The 14966-nt window shown below is 52.3% G+C and overlaps 2 protein-coding genes across 2 annotated transcripts; both read right to left on the bottom strand.

The window, feature by feature from the left end:
• Window positions 1–2357: 2357 nt before the first annotated feature.
• Window positions 2358–7007, bottom strand: LOC135626269 (uncharacterized). The gene has a single exon (XM_065131459.1). It carries the CDS (start codon window positions 7005–7007, stop codon window positions 2358–2360), a length of 4650 nt encoding a protein of 1549 aa, XP_064987531.1.
• Window positions 7008–13244: 6237 nt separating this feature from the next.
• Window positions 13245–14140, bottom strand: LOC135627157 (pectinesterase inhibitor 9-like). Its single transcript, XM_065133153.1, has one exon. The coding sequence runs from the start codon at window positions 14079–14081 to the stop codon at window positions 13497–13499; it is 585 nt and encodes a 194-aa protein (XP_064989225.1). The 5' UTR covers window positions 14082–14140; the 3' UTR covers window positions 13245–13496.
• Between the last annotated feature and the right edge of the window lie 826 nt (window positions 14141–14966).

The following is a 14966-nucleotide window of genomic DNA, read 5'->3' as shown; positions in this document are numbered from 1 at the left end:
TCTCCTTATAAGTGGCGTGAGGCTGGCTGCTGAAGGAAGATCTTTTTCTCCGAGTGTGCCGTGTTGCCTCGTATTTGATCGCCTTGCCCGTGCCCACCGTTCCTCCTTCCTTTTTCGTAGGTCGGTAAGAATGGCGTCCTCCTCTTCCTCTTCCTCTTCTTCTTCGTCGGAGGCCGGGGGGGCGGCGGCTCCGTCGAGCCCAACGTCGTCGTCGGACAGGAAGGCGTCCAGGGCCCTTGAGGCTTTGATGTGGCCTCACGACCACGACTCCATCGTGGGCGAGTCAATGCTGCTTCTTCTCCGGGATCGCTATGGTATCCCGGGGGAGTTTGTCCTTCAAGCCCCCGAGCCGGGCCAACGTGCGTATGACCCAATTCCTGGGGGCTTTGCCCTCACCCTTGACGCTTTTGAGGCCGGGCTCCGCCTCCCTCTGCACCCTGTCATAGTCTCCTGCCTCTCCTGGTGGCGTATCTCCCCGTCTCAAGTGGCGCCGAACTCGTGGCGCTATTTGGTGGTGTTTCTGGGCGAGTGTCATTACGCCAACATACTCCCGACCCGTTCTCTCTTCCTCTCTTGCTTTCGTCTTTGCAAGGGGTCGGGGGGTTATTACCTGTCTGCTCGATCGGGTTTCAGGGTAAGCGGGGCCCCTTCCAGTAACAAGGGGTGGAAAGAGCGCTTCTTTTTTGTTAGTCGTTCGGGAGACTGGGGGTTCGGCGTCCGCTGGGGGGCGCGTTCGGTAGACAACACCACCCTGGTCTTGGATGATGACGAGCGCCTGGGGCTTCGGCGGCTCAGAGAAATCCTCCCGTCCTCTCAGGCTATCCGGAGCATGTCTGAGCAGTGGTTAGTGGAGGCGGGTCTTAGCCCGGCCTCTTTAGGTACGCTCCGAGGAGCGGTTCCACTGGGGGGTTTCCTTTCCTTTTCTTTGCATGTTGTCGTTTGACTGACAGTCATCCCGATCCTTCTTGGCAGATATGGTGCGTCTTGAGGCCTTTCGTGGGGGGAAGAGTTCGGCCGTGCCGGGCCGTTCGCCTTCCGCCACCACGGTGGGCACGAGGGAAGCTCCTGTGGACGTCGAGGCGCGCAAGCCTCGGAAGAGGGCACGGGCATCCCCAGGGGAGGGTCTTGAGGCGGTCGCAGCCCAGGCAGCGGGGGTCGTGGTGCCGCCGGCGGTTGAGGGTGCCACAGGAAGCTCCGGAGAGGTCGGGGCCGGACCGAGCGGGAGTGCGGCGATCGAGGCGCCTCACCAACCTTCCGTCCGCGAGCTTCTCTGCCTTCCGCTGAGGGAGGATGAGCCGTACTTGGTGCGAGAGGTGGGTGCTCTCCCCCGCGGCGCGGTCACCGACCCTCTGGTAGCTCGGTGGGATGGTCTTACCCGGGGCGCCCGGGTATGGGCCGACGGGGATATCGCGGGCCGGTTCATCCGAGGCGGGCTTCATCCTGATATGGCCCGGGACCTGTACTCCCTATCTTCCGACGTCCTGCTTAGCAAATCGGCCAAGTCCCTGTTATGGGTAAGCGCCATTTTGCTCCTGGGTTTACCTGTCCGGGGACGGGCTTGGCTCTAACTCTAACAAGGACTTGCTCTAACTCTCAGGGCAACCATTATGCCGCCGCCCTGATGGACCGCGTTCGAGACGCGGGGCAAGTTATCGCCGTTCTGAGCAGCCGCAATGCCGAGCTTCGTCGGCAGGTGGATATGGCCCGAGCCGGGGCCGGCCCCGAGGCGATGGTTGCGGCCGAGCAACGTGCCTTGAACTCGGAGGCGGAGGCGGCTCGGCTTAGCTCTGAGCTTCAGGCGTCCTCCGAGCGGCTTACGGAGTTGCAGACGCTGCTGGAGGCGTCCGAGGAGCGCAACACGGAGTCGCAGGCTCGCCTGAAGGCGGCGATGGCGGAGTCTCGTTCGGCGAGGTCCGACTCCGTTGAGCTGGTTCGGCGTCTTGAGGAGGCACGGGCCGAGGCGTCGAGGGCCTCCGAGGCTCTGGAGGCCGAGATTCGCCAAAGGCCGGAAAAGGACAAGGGGTTGATCGAGGATTACAAAGCTTCGTCGGGTTTTCAGCTAGGCCTCGTTCGGACCGGGCGGGTCTCGTACGAGTACGGGTACCGAGTTGCCCTTGCCCGCTTCAAGGCACTCTATCCCGACTCGGAGGTGACGGGGGATCCCTTCTGCTCCCTCCCCGAAGATCTGGGCGTCGACATGCCCGCCGATGTTCCTTTTGACGACAACCCGGACGCCGCTGAGGATTAACGTCCCTCGTATCACATCTTTTTTGCTTTTTCCTTTGTAACATCCTCCTTTGTTTTTGAATGAATATGATCTCCTTTTAATGATCTGCGCTTCGGGACTAGCCGAGTTTTTATGAAAAGAACTTTTTGAGATTTTGTGCATTCCAGGTTCTTGGCAGGGGCTGACCTCCCATTGTAGCGAGCCGGAACGCTCCGGTTCCGATGACTTCGATCACCCGATAGGGGCCTTCCCAACTGGGGGCCAACTTGCCTCTTTGTCGGGTCGGGTCACTGACCTCGGTCCGTCGCAGGACCAGATCGCCCAATCTGATGGGTCGAGGTCGTACTTTTCGGTTGTAAACCCTTGCGATCGCCCTTTTGTAGGAGAGGACTCTTATGTGTGCGTCGGCGCGTCGCTCTTCCAGCAAGTCGAGGGCGGTTCGGAGTCCTTCCTCTGAGGCTCCCTCGTCGTAGCCCTTCGTGCGGAAGGTAGTAATGGCTACTTCGGGGGGAAGTACAGCTTCGGTTCCGAACGTGAGGCTGTACGGGGATTCTCCCGTTGCTGTTTTTGGAGTGGTGCGCAGCGCCCAGAGCACGCTCGGGAGCTCGTCCGTCCAGTTTGTCCGAGCTGCGGACACTCTCCTTTTGAGCCCGTCCAGAATGGATCGGTTGGTCACTTCTGCCAGCCCGTTCGTCTGGGGGTGAGCGACCGAACTGTATTTCAGGCGAACTCCATGTTTTGCGCAGAACTCCCGAAACCTCTGGCTGGAGAACTGGGGCCCATTGTCCGTGATGATGGCTTCGGGCAGCCCGAACCGGGTAATCAGGTTTTTCCATACGAACTTCTCTACTTGCTGTGCTGTAATTGTTGCCAGTGGCTCGGCCTCGACCCACTTTGTGAAGTAATCCACGCCGACGATAAGAAATCTCCGTTGTCCTGCGGCTAAGGGGAAGGGCCCGAGGATGTCTAAACCCCATTGCGCAAACGGCCAAGCGCAGTCAATGGGGGCCAGCGGGGTTGCGGGGAGTCGAGGAGTGCGGGCGTGCTCTTGGCATGGGATACACCGCTGTACGTGTACTCTTGCGTCCCGACACATGGTCGGCCAGTAATAGCCTTGGCGGAGAGTTTTATGCGCTAAGATCCGCCCGCCGATGTGTTCTCCGCAGGTGCCCTCGTGTATCTCTGCCAGGACGATTTGCGCCTCGTCGGGCTCCAAGCATCGTAGGAGGGGGTATGAGAAGGACCGTTTATAAAGCCGCCCGCCCGCCTCAACATACCATGCGTGCGTGCGGAGCAGGCGCCGGGCCGCCGCCTTGTCGGGTGGGAGAGTTCCGTCCCGTTTGTAGCGCAGTAGTTCTTGTACCCAAGAGGACGCGCTGTTGGTGGCCGTGACCGCGATCTCGAAGGCGCGGGCAAGTAGCTCCTCGACTTCCGGCCCGACACCGGGGGCAGGTTTCGAGGCTAGCTTAGCTAGTGCGTCAGCGCGCTCGTTCTCCACCCTTGGGACATTAGATAATGTAAAGTGCAGGAACTTCGCGGTTAAGTTCCTTACCTGCGCCAGGTATCTCGCCATGGTCGGGTCGCGAGCCTCATATCCTCCGCTGAGTTGCTCGGCCACTAGCCGGGAGTCTGTATGGACGTGGAGGGAGTCTACCTGCATCTCGAGGGCCAACCTGAGTCCCGCAAGGAGTGCCTCGTACTCTGCTTCGTTGTTAGAGGCACGGAACCCAAAGCGGAGGGAACGCTCGAATGACCGTCCGTCGGGGGCTCGGAGCACCAGCCCCGCGCCCGCACCCTTTGAGTTGGCTGACCCGTCGACGTGCAAGAGCCAGGCCTCGGGGGGTCGTGCGAGGCTCCCGCTCTCCCCTTGGGTTAGCTCCGCGATGAAGTCGGCCACAGACTGGGCTTTGATGGCCGTCCTGGGTACATACCGAATGTCATGTTCGCCGAGCTCCACTGCCCATTTGAGGAGCCGTCCCGCTACATCAAACTTAGACAGGACCAGCCGGAGTGGTTGGTCCGTAACTACCTCCACGGGGTGGGCTTGGAAATAGGGGCGTAATTTCCGGGCGGATAGCACGAGGGCGAGCGCCAGCTTCTCGATCGGGGGGTATCGCTCCTCCGGGCCGCTGAGGACGTGGCTCACGTAGTAGACCGGGAGTTGGCCATTTGAGCTTTCTTTGACCAGGACGGAGCTCACTGCGTGCAGGGAGGCAGCCAAGTAGATGCTCAGTTTCTCGCCAGGAGAGACTGAGGTGAGCCGAGGGAGATTGGCCAGGTGTTTTTTCACTTGTTGGAGGGCTTCCTCGCACTCCGTCGTCCATTGGAAGCCTTTCGGGTTCTGCAGTGCTTTGAAGAAGGGGAAACAGCGATCCCCTGAGCGGGCGAGGAATCGGGACATGGCGACGAGTTTTCCGTTGAGGCGCTGTAGGTCCTTGGTAGTCTGGGGCGATTGTATGTTGATGATTGCCCGGAGTTTCTCTGGGTCGGCATCGATCCCTCTTTCATGCACGATGAATCCGAGGAATTTTCCGGATGTGACGCCGAAGGCGCATTTCGCGGGGTTGAGGCGCATGCCCACCTGGCGGAGTGTAGCGAAGGCTTCGGCTAGATCAGCCAAATGAGTCCCGGTTTCTTGGCTTTTTACAATCATGTCGTCGACGTACACCTCCATGTTTCGACCGATCTGGCGGGCGAATATCTTGTTCGCTGCCCTTTGGTATGTCGCGCCGGCATTTTTCAGCCCGAAGGGCATGACCTTGTAGTAGTAGGCCCCCTGATCGGTAATGAAGGCCGTGTGTTCTTGATCTTCGGGTGCCATCCCGATCTGGTTATAGCCCGAGAAGGCGTCCATAAATGACAGGCGGGCGTAGCCGGCTGTGGCGTCAACCAGCTGGTCGACCCTTGGTAGAGGATAGCAGTCCTTTGGGCATGCCTTATTAAGGCTTGTGTAGTCAACGCACATCCTCCAGCTTCCATTTGCCTTCTTGACAAGAACTACATTGGACAGCCATTGCGGGTATCCGGCTTCTTTTATGAAACCTGCCTTCAAGAGGCGAGCTACTTCTTCCCGTATGGCCGTCTGTCGTTCAGGGGCCTGCCGCCTCAGCTTTTGTTGTACCGGACGTGCGTCGGAGGAGATGCTGAGGCGATGTAGGGCGACCTCTGGGTCGAGGCCTGTCATGTCAGAGGGGGACCAAGCGAAGACATCAGTGTTTTCTTGCAGGAGGCCGACGAGTCGTTCCCGTTCGTGCATGGGCAGCTCTGACCCGACCCTAATCGCCCGTTCCGGGCGTCCTTGCAGCGACACAGCGATCGTGATTCCCTTCGGCTCGACATGGGGGGCCGACCTCTGCACCTCTCGGGGGTCCATCAATGGTGGTTCGACTCTGGGCTTCTTAGGTAGCGAGACGGCGGTTAAGTAACAGCGTCGGGATTCTCGAGGGCTTCCCGCAGCTTCGCCAGTTCCTGCCGAGGTCGGGAACTTCACAGTCTGATAGTAGGTCGAGACGACAGCTCTAACTTTGTTGAGCGTCGGCCGACCGAGGATGGCGTTGTAAGCGGCGGGGAGGTCGATGACCAGGAAGGTGGTCATCGTTGTTTTTGACTTTGGCGGAACTCCCAGGGTCAGGGGCAAAGTAACCGCCCCTAGCGGTGAGACTGAGTCACCGGTGAAGCCGGTGAGCGCCGAGGATACCGGCTTCATGCCATCTCTGGGTAGGCCAAGCTTTAAGTAGGCGTCGAGGTATAGTATATCGGCCGAGCTTCCGGTGTCGACCATGATCCTTCGTACCTGCGCATTGGCGATCCTGGCCGAGATCACGAGTGCATCATCGTGTTCGGCCTGTTCATACACCCTGGCCGGGAAGGTGACACTGGGTCCGGGGGCGTGTCCGGGAGCCTCTGCTGAGGTGGCTCGGGCGTATGCCTTCTTGCGGGCCATGGAGTCTCCACCGGATGCGGGGCCGCCGGATATCACGTCAATACGTCGCTCGACGGGCCCTTCGGGGCGGGGAGAGGATTCTTTGTCCGGGTGGAGATACTGACCAAGGTGCCCCCTGCGGATGAGTTCCTCGATCTGTCTTTTCAACTCCCGGCATTGTTCAGTGTCGTGCCCGCGTTGCCGGTGGAAGCGGCAGTATTTCGATTGATCCGCCAGCGCCAGGGGATCGCTCATCGGGTAGGGTTCTTTGAGTAAACCTTTTCCCCTTATATGAAGGAATATGTCTGTTTGAGATGCATTCAAAGCTGGCAGGGGGGGCCTTGGAGCCGTTAGGTCAGATCTGTCCGACCTGCGCCGGAATGTTGGTGGTTGTTGCTGTCGAGGCGGCTCTGATTTGGTCCCCCTGTGCTCCCTGGGTCTCCCGGCCATCCACGCTTCTGCCGCGACGAATTGGCTCGCCCATTGAAGCATCTCTGGCACAGTTGTGGGGGGTCGCTCTACCAGGGACCAGAAGAACCTGGAGGGCCGTAAGCCTATCATGAATGCCTGCATCAACAGGGAAGGATGAGCGTCCGAGAGCCCTCGGATCTGCGTCGTGAAACGGTCCAAGAAGTGGGAAAGGGACTCATCTTCCCCTTGGTTGAGTCCGAGGAGTAGCGCCGCGGATGGCTTCGGGCGGGCGTAGGCGAGGAAGTTGAGCTCAAAGTCCCGGGCGAGCTGGTCGAAGGAAGAAATGGTTCCTGCTTTGAGGCTACCGTACCACGCGCGGGTCGGTCCCCTCAAAGTCGTCGGGAACGCCCTGCACATCAGGGCGTCAGAAGTTCCGTACAACGCCATTTGGGCGCGAAACGCGGCTACGTGATCCGCGGGATCGGTGTCGCCATTGTGGGTGTCTAGGGATGGAAGCCGAAAGTGCGGCGGGATGGCCTGATCTTGTATTTCGGGCGCGAACGGGGACCCCTGGTATCCGTCCGTCCCGGGCTCCCCTTTCGACCTGCGAACTTCTTGTTGTACCTCGTTCAAGCGTTGATTGAAAAGATGCAGCTGCGCCTGCAAGGTGGGGGTCGAGTTTGCGGGTGGCCACTCGGGCTCGGGGCGGCACGACGTGCCCACGGTGTCCCGGTCGCCGAGCCGGGTCGCTTGGTTTCGAGGTGACGGAGGCCCGGGGGGAGGTGCCCGCTCCCGAGTGGCGGGCTCCCGTTGATGCAGGGGCTGGTTCGTTTGTGAGGGCGCCGGCTAGGGGATGAGCGGAACAATGGCTTGCACCACGCCCGCCAGTGTCCTCACCTGGTGGGCAAGATCGTGGAAGGCCTCGGGGGAAATTGGTGGGGGGACGATAGTGGCGTCGGGTGGCGACAAGCCCGGGTCATTGAACAGGCGCCAGTATTGCTCCGAAGTCGCGGCGAGACCTCCCCCTCGGAGCTCCTCCCGCGGGGGATGATCTTCCGGGGACCCGATCGGGTGCGTCCTCGCAACTGAGGGGCCGCCTAGGCGGGTTTGTTGACCAGTCGACATTCCGGGGCCCTCCTTCTAGCGCCAAAATGTTACGGTAAGTAACTGTTCAGCCGTGACCTCGAGGTCGTCGCGGCTTGGTTCGGGCCCGGAAGGTGGTGGTCAATCGGGCAGGTAGACTCTTCGAGGTCTCCCGACGGCCGAGTTCGATGGTTCGGGTCAGGAGGTCGGTTCGGCCGCAGCTTCGGGAAGGGGCGACACCGTCTCGCACCTGCACACAGGTCGGGTCGGGGGCTCGACCCGACCCCTCCGACGATCAAGTTAGAGAAGGATGTGGAGGGGATTGTGGATGAGGCAGAAGAAGAGCCTCTGAGTGTTGTGTCTGAGTGAGTTCTTCTCCTTTTGCTTAGGGCTCGGGGGTATTTATAGATGAGTTTGATGTTACCTGATGTGGCTGCTTGCAGGGGCAGGACAGTGCCCCGCGTGGCATCTGACATGGCCACTGGGGCTGCGTGGAGGACCGAGCTGCCGCAGGGTATGGGCGAGCCTCGGTTGACGTGCTCCCATCAGTTCGGCATTGAAGCTTCCCACCTTGGGTAGTGCGTCTACCGTGCGTAGTCGGAGGTCGCCGTCAACAGCGGGAGTCGTCGGGGCGGGTCTAGTCAGCGTTATTGCTCTTCCAAGGGGCTGTCGTCACGGCGCATCGCCCGACCAGTATTTTCCCTATCAGTTATGGTCTTCAAGATCTTGGTTTCTTTGAGAACAAATACACACCCAGTTTAACAACCATAGAGGAGCAGTTTCCAAGGTTTCGGTGAGGCTTGATAGAGCATTTGTCAACCCTAGCTGGCTTAATTCCTTTATATGGTCCACCATGATGCACGATTCAAGAAAATTCTTTGATCATTGCTTGCTTTATATTATTATTCACACAAGTTTGGCTTTGGTGGTGAACAAATATGTCGTGGTTGATGAGTCAGCATAGTTTGGTCAACGGGTTGATGTCGGGAGTCTTCTGTCGACGGAGCTGGATGCCGAGGTAGACCGGGCTCTCACGATGGGGTGTTGATCAGCGTTTCTCGGTCCATGCGCCATTGATGTTGAGTAGCATCTCTGTGTCTCTAGGGTGGTTAGCAGCTTGCCTTCGTATACTGGATAGCAATTCCCAGGTTGAGATGCTCATAGCTCAAGGGTGGTCGCTTTCCTGCAAAAATGACATTTGTCGGGTGATTCCCGACTTTGGCCCCTTTGACGAGCAAGTCAGTGGTCGGCTCTCTTCTTTTCTTTTGCTCTCCCCTGGTCGAATGCCAGCCAGGGGCCTTATACTACCGTACGAGGGTCGGTCGTACACGGGTCTGACACGACGATCGATTCTTGGGAGGTGAGACGGTACCTTTGGGCGGTCGCCGCCACGGGACGCACGGAACAGCGTCATGCGGCGTCGCCCTGGGCTCATCAAGACGAGACATACCGTGCAGATTCTTCGTATAGCCTCTGGCTTAGTGCGTGGGGATGTTCCCCTAACTGATTCGACTGTAGTGTGGCATGACATCGACTGTGACGTGTCTTAGACCCAAAATATACCTTATCAACCTTATATTTAATTATTTTATTTTTAAAATTTTTGGATCGAATATGATGATGCTGTGAGAACTCTAGTTTGGAATTCCCCCGATGAGTCTAATTGCCCTCTCACTATAATTACCCGAAACCTCACTCTACTTGAAGCTACTCTTAGTAAGATAAATTGTATTATCAAGAACTTTATTTGGCAAAAAAAAAAAAAATTGCATCTCTAATAACTTAATAATAAGCTACTCTTAATAAGATAAAATTTTGATCTCTAAAGTTTCTTTGCAAGCCGAATGAATTTTCTGTTATCTTAATTGTGATTTCAATCTTTGGGTTAGCATTGTCAAAGCTAAATATAATTTAAGTTGTAGTTAAAAACTTATTTTTAATGCTTTTGAATATCTAAGGAAAGGTTACTTTAATTTTTTGATTAACTTTTTTCATGATGCATGGGTTTTGGATATTCCTATTTTAGAAAAACCTATTTTTTTAATATGAATATTCATACCTATTTTTTTGGTTGGTGATTTGATTTCACATTCTACTTGAAACATTGACCATGTTAATACTAACCTAATTTTTAGGATTGATTTGTCTCATAGATGATAAACTGATGTGGCAACAAAGATTTAGCCTCTATCAAATCTCTCCTTTTTTCCTTCAATCTAAAGTCATAATTTCTTCTATGGATAAATATATATGATATTATTTGTGGAAACATCCCGCCTTCCATAGAGCACCATCGCCTTACCATAAACAGGCTTCAAGCTCTTGGTATTGGCCTCCTTTCAGCTTACCCATTTTGTAGCAATGCTTTTGAAACTTTTCTTCACTTATTCTTTCACTATGATTATATTTTTAGTCTTTTAGAATTTCTTATAATCCAAGTTGAGTTTCACTTTAAATCGTATTACTTCTTAGTAGGATGGTTATTGGCTTTTTGAATAATTATTCGAGTACTCTTGTTTACATCAAAACATTGATTGCTACATTCTTTTGGCTTCTTCACAAGCTCATAATAATATTATTTTTAATTCTTTCAAATAAATCCTTTATCTCTTTGTAATAGAGCCTTTACAACAATTATAATAATTATTATATTTAATACTCCCGAGGATTATAGGGAGATACATCAACTCCCAATTATATGGGAGAAACCTAGCAATGATTGATACAAGCTCAATTATGATGATTCTTAGAACCACCTTGAGGATGGGGGCTCTAGTTATGTTATTAGAAGATCTAACACATCTTATATTTTGGTTGGATATAAGATTTTAGAGATAAGAGTCCTTCTATACAACAAAGTTACTGTAATTTTAAGACTAAGGTGGCTAAGTTTGAGATAATTTAATGAATTATTATAAAAACTAATTCACAAGCATAAAACTCATGTGCCATGGAGCATCTCAAATATCATAAACAGTGGTCTTATATACTATTCACTCTTTTGATTTTAAGGCAATGAGGATAGTAATTGGTTGATAAATTTTACTAAATCTAATAAAACCACTGTTAGTTGGAATAATGGGTTTTTATTAAAGCTCTTCTATCTTTTTAAGTTCTGATATTTTAGAAACTCATTGTCTTAGGTTGATGAAGGGATAAATTTATTTGTTTCTATTTGAAAAAAAAAAGATACATATGAAAACATATTGGCATCTTTACCCTTCTCTTCCTTTTATTGAAAATCACTTTTGTTCTTCTTTAATTCAAATATTTTTTATTAATAAAATATTTAATGACCTTTAATCAAATGGGTTTATGGTTGAATTTTTCAAATCTTTTTAGGATGATATTAAGTTTAGTATTTTTGATGAGTTTAGTTCTTTTTATAGAAACCCTGTCATCCCTACTACTTTGGGCAAAACTTATTTGGTCTTCTTATCAAAGATTCAATGATTTCAAAGATATCTCTTTGTGTAATATTTTATATAAATTTTGTTCTCAAGTTTTGGCCAATAAGGTTAAATCTTATCTTGATAATCTTATAGTTAAAGAATAAGCTACTTTCATTCCTGGAAAGAGAGATGAATTTATAATAAAGATAAATTTATCATTTACTTTCCTAAATATTGTGATTCCGCTATAAATTAGAGAATTTATAATAATATTGAAATTCAAGTATATCAAACCCAAAACATTATAATCTTGAAATGCATAATAGTATAAGAAACCCAAAAACATGATAATGCTCAATTTATTTAGATGAAAGATGAATGGTAAACAATATGATGTTGAGATATCAATCATGTGACGTCGAGATGTCAATTATATGATGTTGAGGTTTCGATCGTATGGTGTTGAGATGTCGACTACGTTATTATTCATTAATGATCAATCGAACACCCGAGTATCATCTAAATTATCTTCGAACTCGTATCTACGAGACTGTCAAAGGCATATATTTTATAAAACTCTTTCTGATTAATTAACAAAAGAATATTTGAGGATTTATAAGCATAAATATTTTTATAGAGCCCGATATAGAGTCCAAAGTGGTGGGCCGGAGATTTCTCCTAAAAGTCAGGAGAAAGTGGAGGTCTATCGGAGACTAGCGCGGAATCATCGGGCGATTTCGATGGTCGAAAATTGATCAAAATGTTAGATGCTACGATTTATGCCGTCATGCGTCGTATTAATCTGGCGGACTTCTCGATCCAAATGTCAAACGATGAGATGAGGTGCATTTGAGTCGACGTAATATCGAAGATGATGTGAGATTCGATCGTCCACGTGTCAAACCACATTATCAATACCATAACACACAATTAACCTAAGGTCGACCACACAATTTTTTAGATAAACTGAACTTTGAATAGAAACGAAATTTTATGTTCTCCGAATATTAATATAAATTCTTGCACTAATTTTGTCGATGGATTGATTAGTTTCATACCCATGCATTCATGTTCTCACAAAGCTTGCCAAGAATAGGGAGGGTATGGGACCGCTTGATTAAGACGCGTACCAAACTGCGACGTAGAGACGGATGGGCCCAGGGCCCCACTTATTAATTATCCATTGCCCGAATCATATCGTGGTGCGTGGTAGGGGATATCTTGAAGGGCAAAGGCTTCCTCCACTAGGACGTGGCAACATGGTAATAATTCATCGTTCGTCCTTCACCTACACAATAACTCCTCTCACTCCTACTGCATCAACTTGGAGCGTGCACGCATCCTCTCATCACGTGACTTCCATGAGTGATCGCAACCCTGTTCTGTCTCGTGACTTGGACTTTAAGAGTCGGGCATTCCAGATCGTATAGCTCTCTCCAAGTTGCGGCTGCCTGCTGCCTGCTGCCGAAGAAGAGCGAATCAGGGGGAGGAGTGAGGCCTCCATGTGCCTCTGTCGACACCTTCCCGCTTCTCTCTCTGTAAGGGGAAAAGTGTGATCGTGAGAGGTGGCTCCCACGACATCCCACGGATCATTCATTGTTGGCTCATGTGATACAACCATCCAACTCAACCAACCACGAAACGGCTGGCCATCACATCTCCCTGTACTGTTTGCAGCAGCAGGTGGGCCACTCCAGTGACTGCGACCGGCCATTCTACTGGAATTCGAAGCGCCCATACCGATGAGGGTTAATTCCGACCACGGCAAATGAAATCGTCGTTCCCGATACGGTGAAGTAACTGATACATAGTTATCTAACCTTCATCCAAACCACCACCACCACCCCCTTAAAGGCCGTCAACGTCGGTGGCTTTGTTGACTGATTGGAGGGCCCTACGCAAACGTGGGAGGGACGATGACTATTAAATACGAAGAAGATAAACTAGAGAGATGTGGCTCACACAAAGTTGGATGCCAATCACTTTTACTTCTTCTTCCCATTTGAATTGAATGATTTGGTTCTCAATAACTTAAAAGAGTTTCCACAGGTACTGCACAAGAGTCGCTTCTAATTCGTCATGCTATGTATTGATCGGTGACTATTGGCTCGAGAGACCATAATTTACTGGACCATAGAAACGATTCTTGTGGGATCTCGGCCTCTTTGCATCTGTAAGCACGGAGAGTATGTGATGCCGACACAGGCAATAAAATAATTGTGTGGTCGACAACATGATCATCTCCACACCAAAGCCAAAACTTAGTACAAGCTCGCGTTTCACAACATTACTACCATCATATCCTCCCATCAAGACTCTGCCACTAACATTATACATCCACATATTTCTTCTTCCACATCTCCTTCAAACACTGCATTCTCTATACCTACATTTCTACATTTTATATATATAACAACGATGACTATAGAGATAGCCGAGGCGGTGGTGGTTCGAACCGGGTTCAGATCCGGGGAGAGAGCCGGTTCACGAGAGCCAAGGCGTTGCTGGTGACCTGCGCCACCTCCACCACCCGCTTCCGAATGGCCGCCCGGACGGTGGGGCCGGCGTTCTGCGAGAGGCTGTCGAGGCAGGTGCCTTCGTCGGTGAGGGCGGCGCTGACCCAGGTCTGCACGTTGCTGAGGTGCCAAGCGAAGCGGGGGCTCCGAGCCCGCCCCATCCGCTTCATCTCCTGCACCGACCGACGGAGGCGGTCGACGCTGTCCCTCATCGTCTCCATGCAGTCCTGCACCGCCCCGGACTCCCGGGACCGCACAGGCCGCACCCCCACCGACACCCGCCTCACGAAGGCCGAGGCCGACCGCGCCTTGTCCGCGCTCACGGCCAGGGCGGCCGCCGCCACCCCGCGCGGGCTCCGGCGGACCGGCGGCGCGTAGGTCGAAAGGCAACGCTCACAGAGGTGGGGGTACTGTGTGGCCCGGCACGAGGAGCGGATGAAGTCGCTGGGGATGCCCCTCGCGTCGGCGGCGAGCGCACCCGCGAGCGCCGCGCCGAAGAGAACCATGGAGAGAGTGACAAAACGCTCCATTGCAGCACTCGCTGCCCACTTCGTTTCCCGGCTTTTCTCCCTTATTATGAGCGCAGGGCTGGGCTGTTGGAGGTCTTTATGTAGAAGAATGGTGGCGTGGGTGTCACGTGATGCGCCACGTTCGTCTTTATTATTACGACTTAATACACAAATAAAAAGAGGAAAGAATTGATGGAGCACATCTGTATCCCATAAAGAATCAAAGGAGCATCAGAATTGATATCGGGCTCACAATCATCCATAATGGATCGGAATGAGCTAAACTCGAGTTCGTGTGATGTTAATATTTTTCTAACGCAAGAGTGAAGAAACTGAAAGTTCGACGGGCGTTATCGATGCAGACACGTGCGAGCCACGATACAGACACATGGCCACCTGTTCAGACACACTTCAATTATTCAACTTGCCAGGCTACGGAGAGATTGGCCCGCGTGGGTGGGGCCATGGACCAAAAAAAGCAGGCGTCACCGGTTTATAGGAAAACACCAGCCCTAACCAAGACAGCATTTTTGGTAATAACACTGGTTTAATTGCATAATGTGATTCATGAGAGTTGTTGGATCTATAGATGTTGTGATGGATGGATTTATAGACGGTGGAAATTAGGGCACCACAGCGCTTAGACGTACCACGACGCTAAAGATTTGACACGAGTGCTGCCGACACCGCCAGCACTACGTGCCAATACAACGATCCACAACGCTCTGTCACGGGGCAGCGCTGTAATTAATTATAAGGAATGAGAGAGCGGCGTGCTGCGTTGGTGATGGTATTATAAGCGCGTAATGGACGTACGTCGCGAGAGACAAGAAGCGGTGGAGCCTCGTCGGCTTAAAATCTTTTGAGACAAGAAGGATCGGATCACGTGGAAGTGATCGGTCACGA

The sequence above is a fragment of the Musa acuminata genome, chromosome BXJ2-11 (genome assembly GCF_036884655.1).
Source record: "Musa acuminata AAA Group cultivar baxijiao chromosome BXJ2-11, Cavendish_Baxijiao_AAA, whole genome shotgun sequence".
Classification (NCBI taxonomy): Eukaryota; Viridiplantae; Streptophyta; class Magnoliopsida; order Zingiberales; family Musaceae; genus Musa; species Musa acuminata.
Note: the sequence above shows the minus strand (reverse complement) of the source record. Positions and strands in the feature narration are given on the sequence as shown.

Bases quoted from the DNA above. Each gene is read 5' to 3' on its own strand.
- LOC135627157 (XM_065133153.1), bottom strand. From the start codon at position 14,081: ATGGAGCGTTTTGTCACTCTCTCCATGGTTCTCTTCGGCGCGGCGCTC.
- LOC135626269 (XM_065131459.1), bottom strand. From the start codon at position 7,007: ATGGCGTTGTACGGAACTTCTGACGCCCTGATGTGCAGGGCGTTCCCG.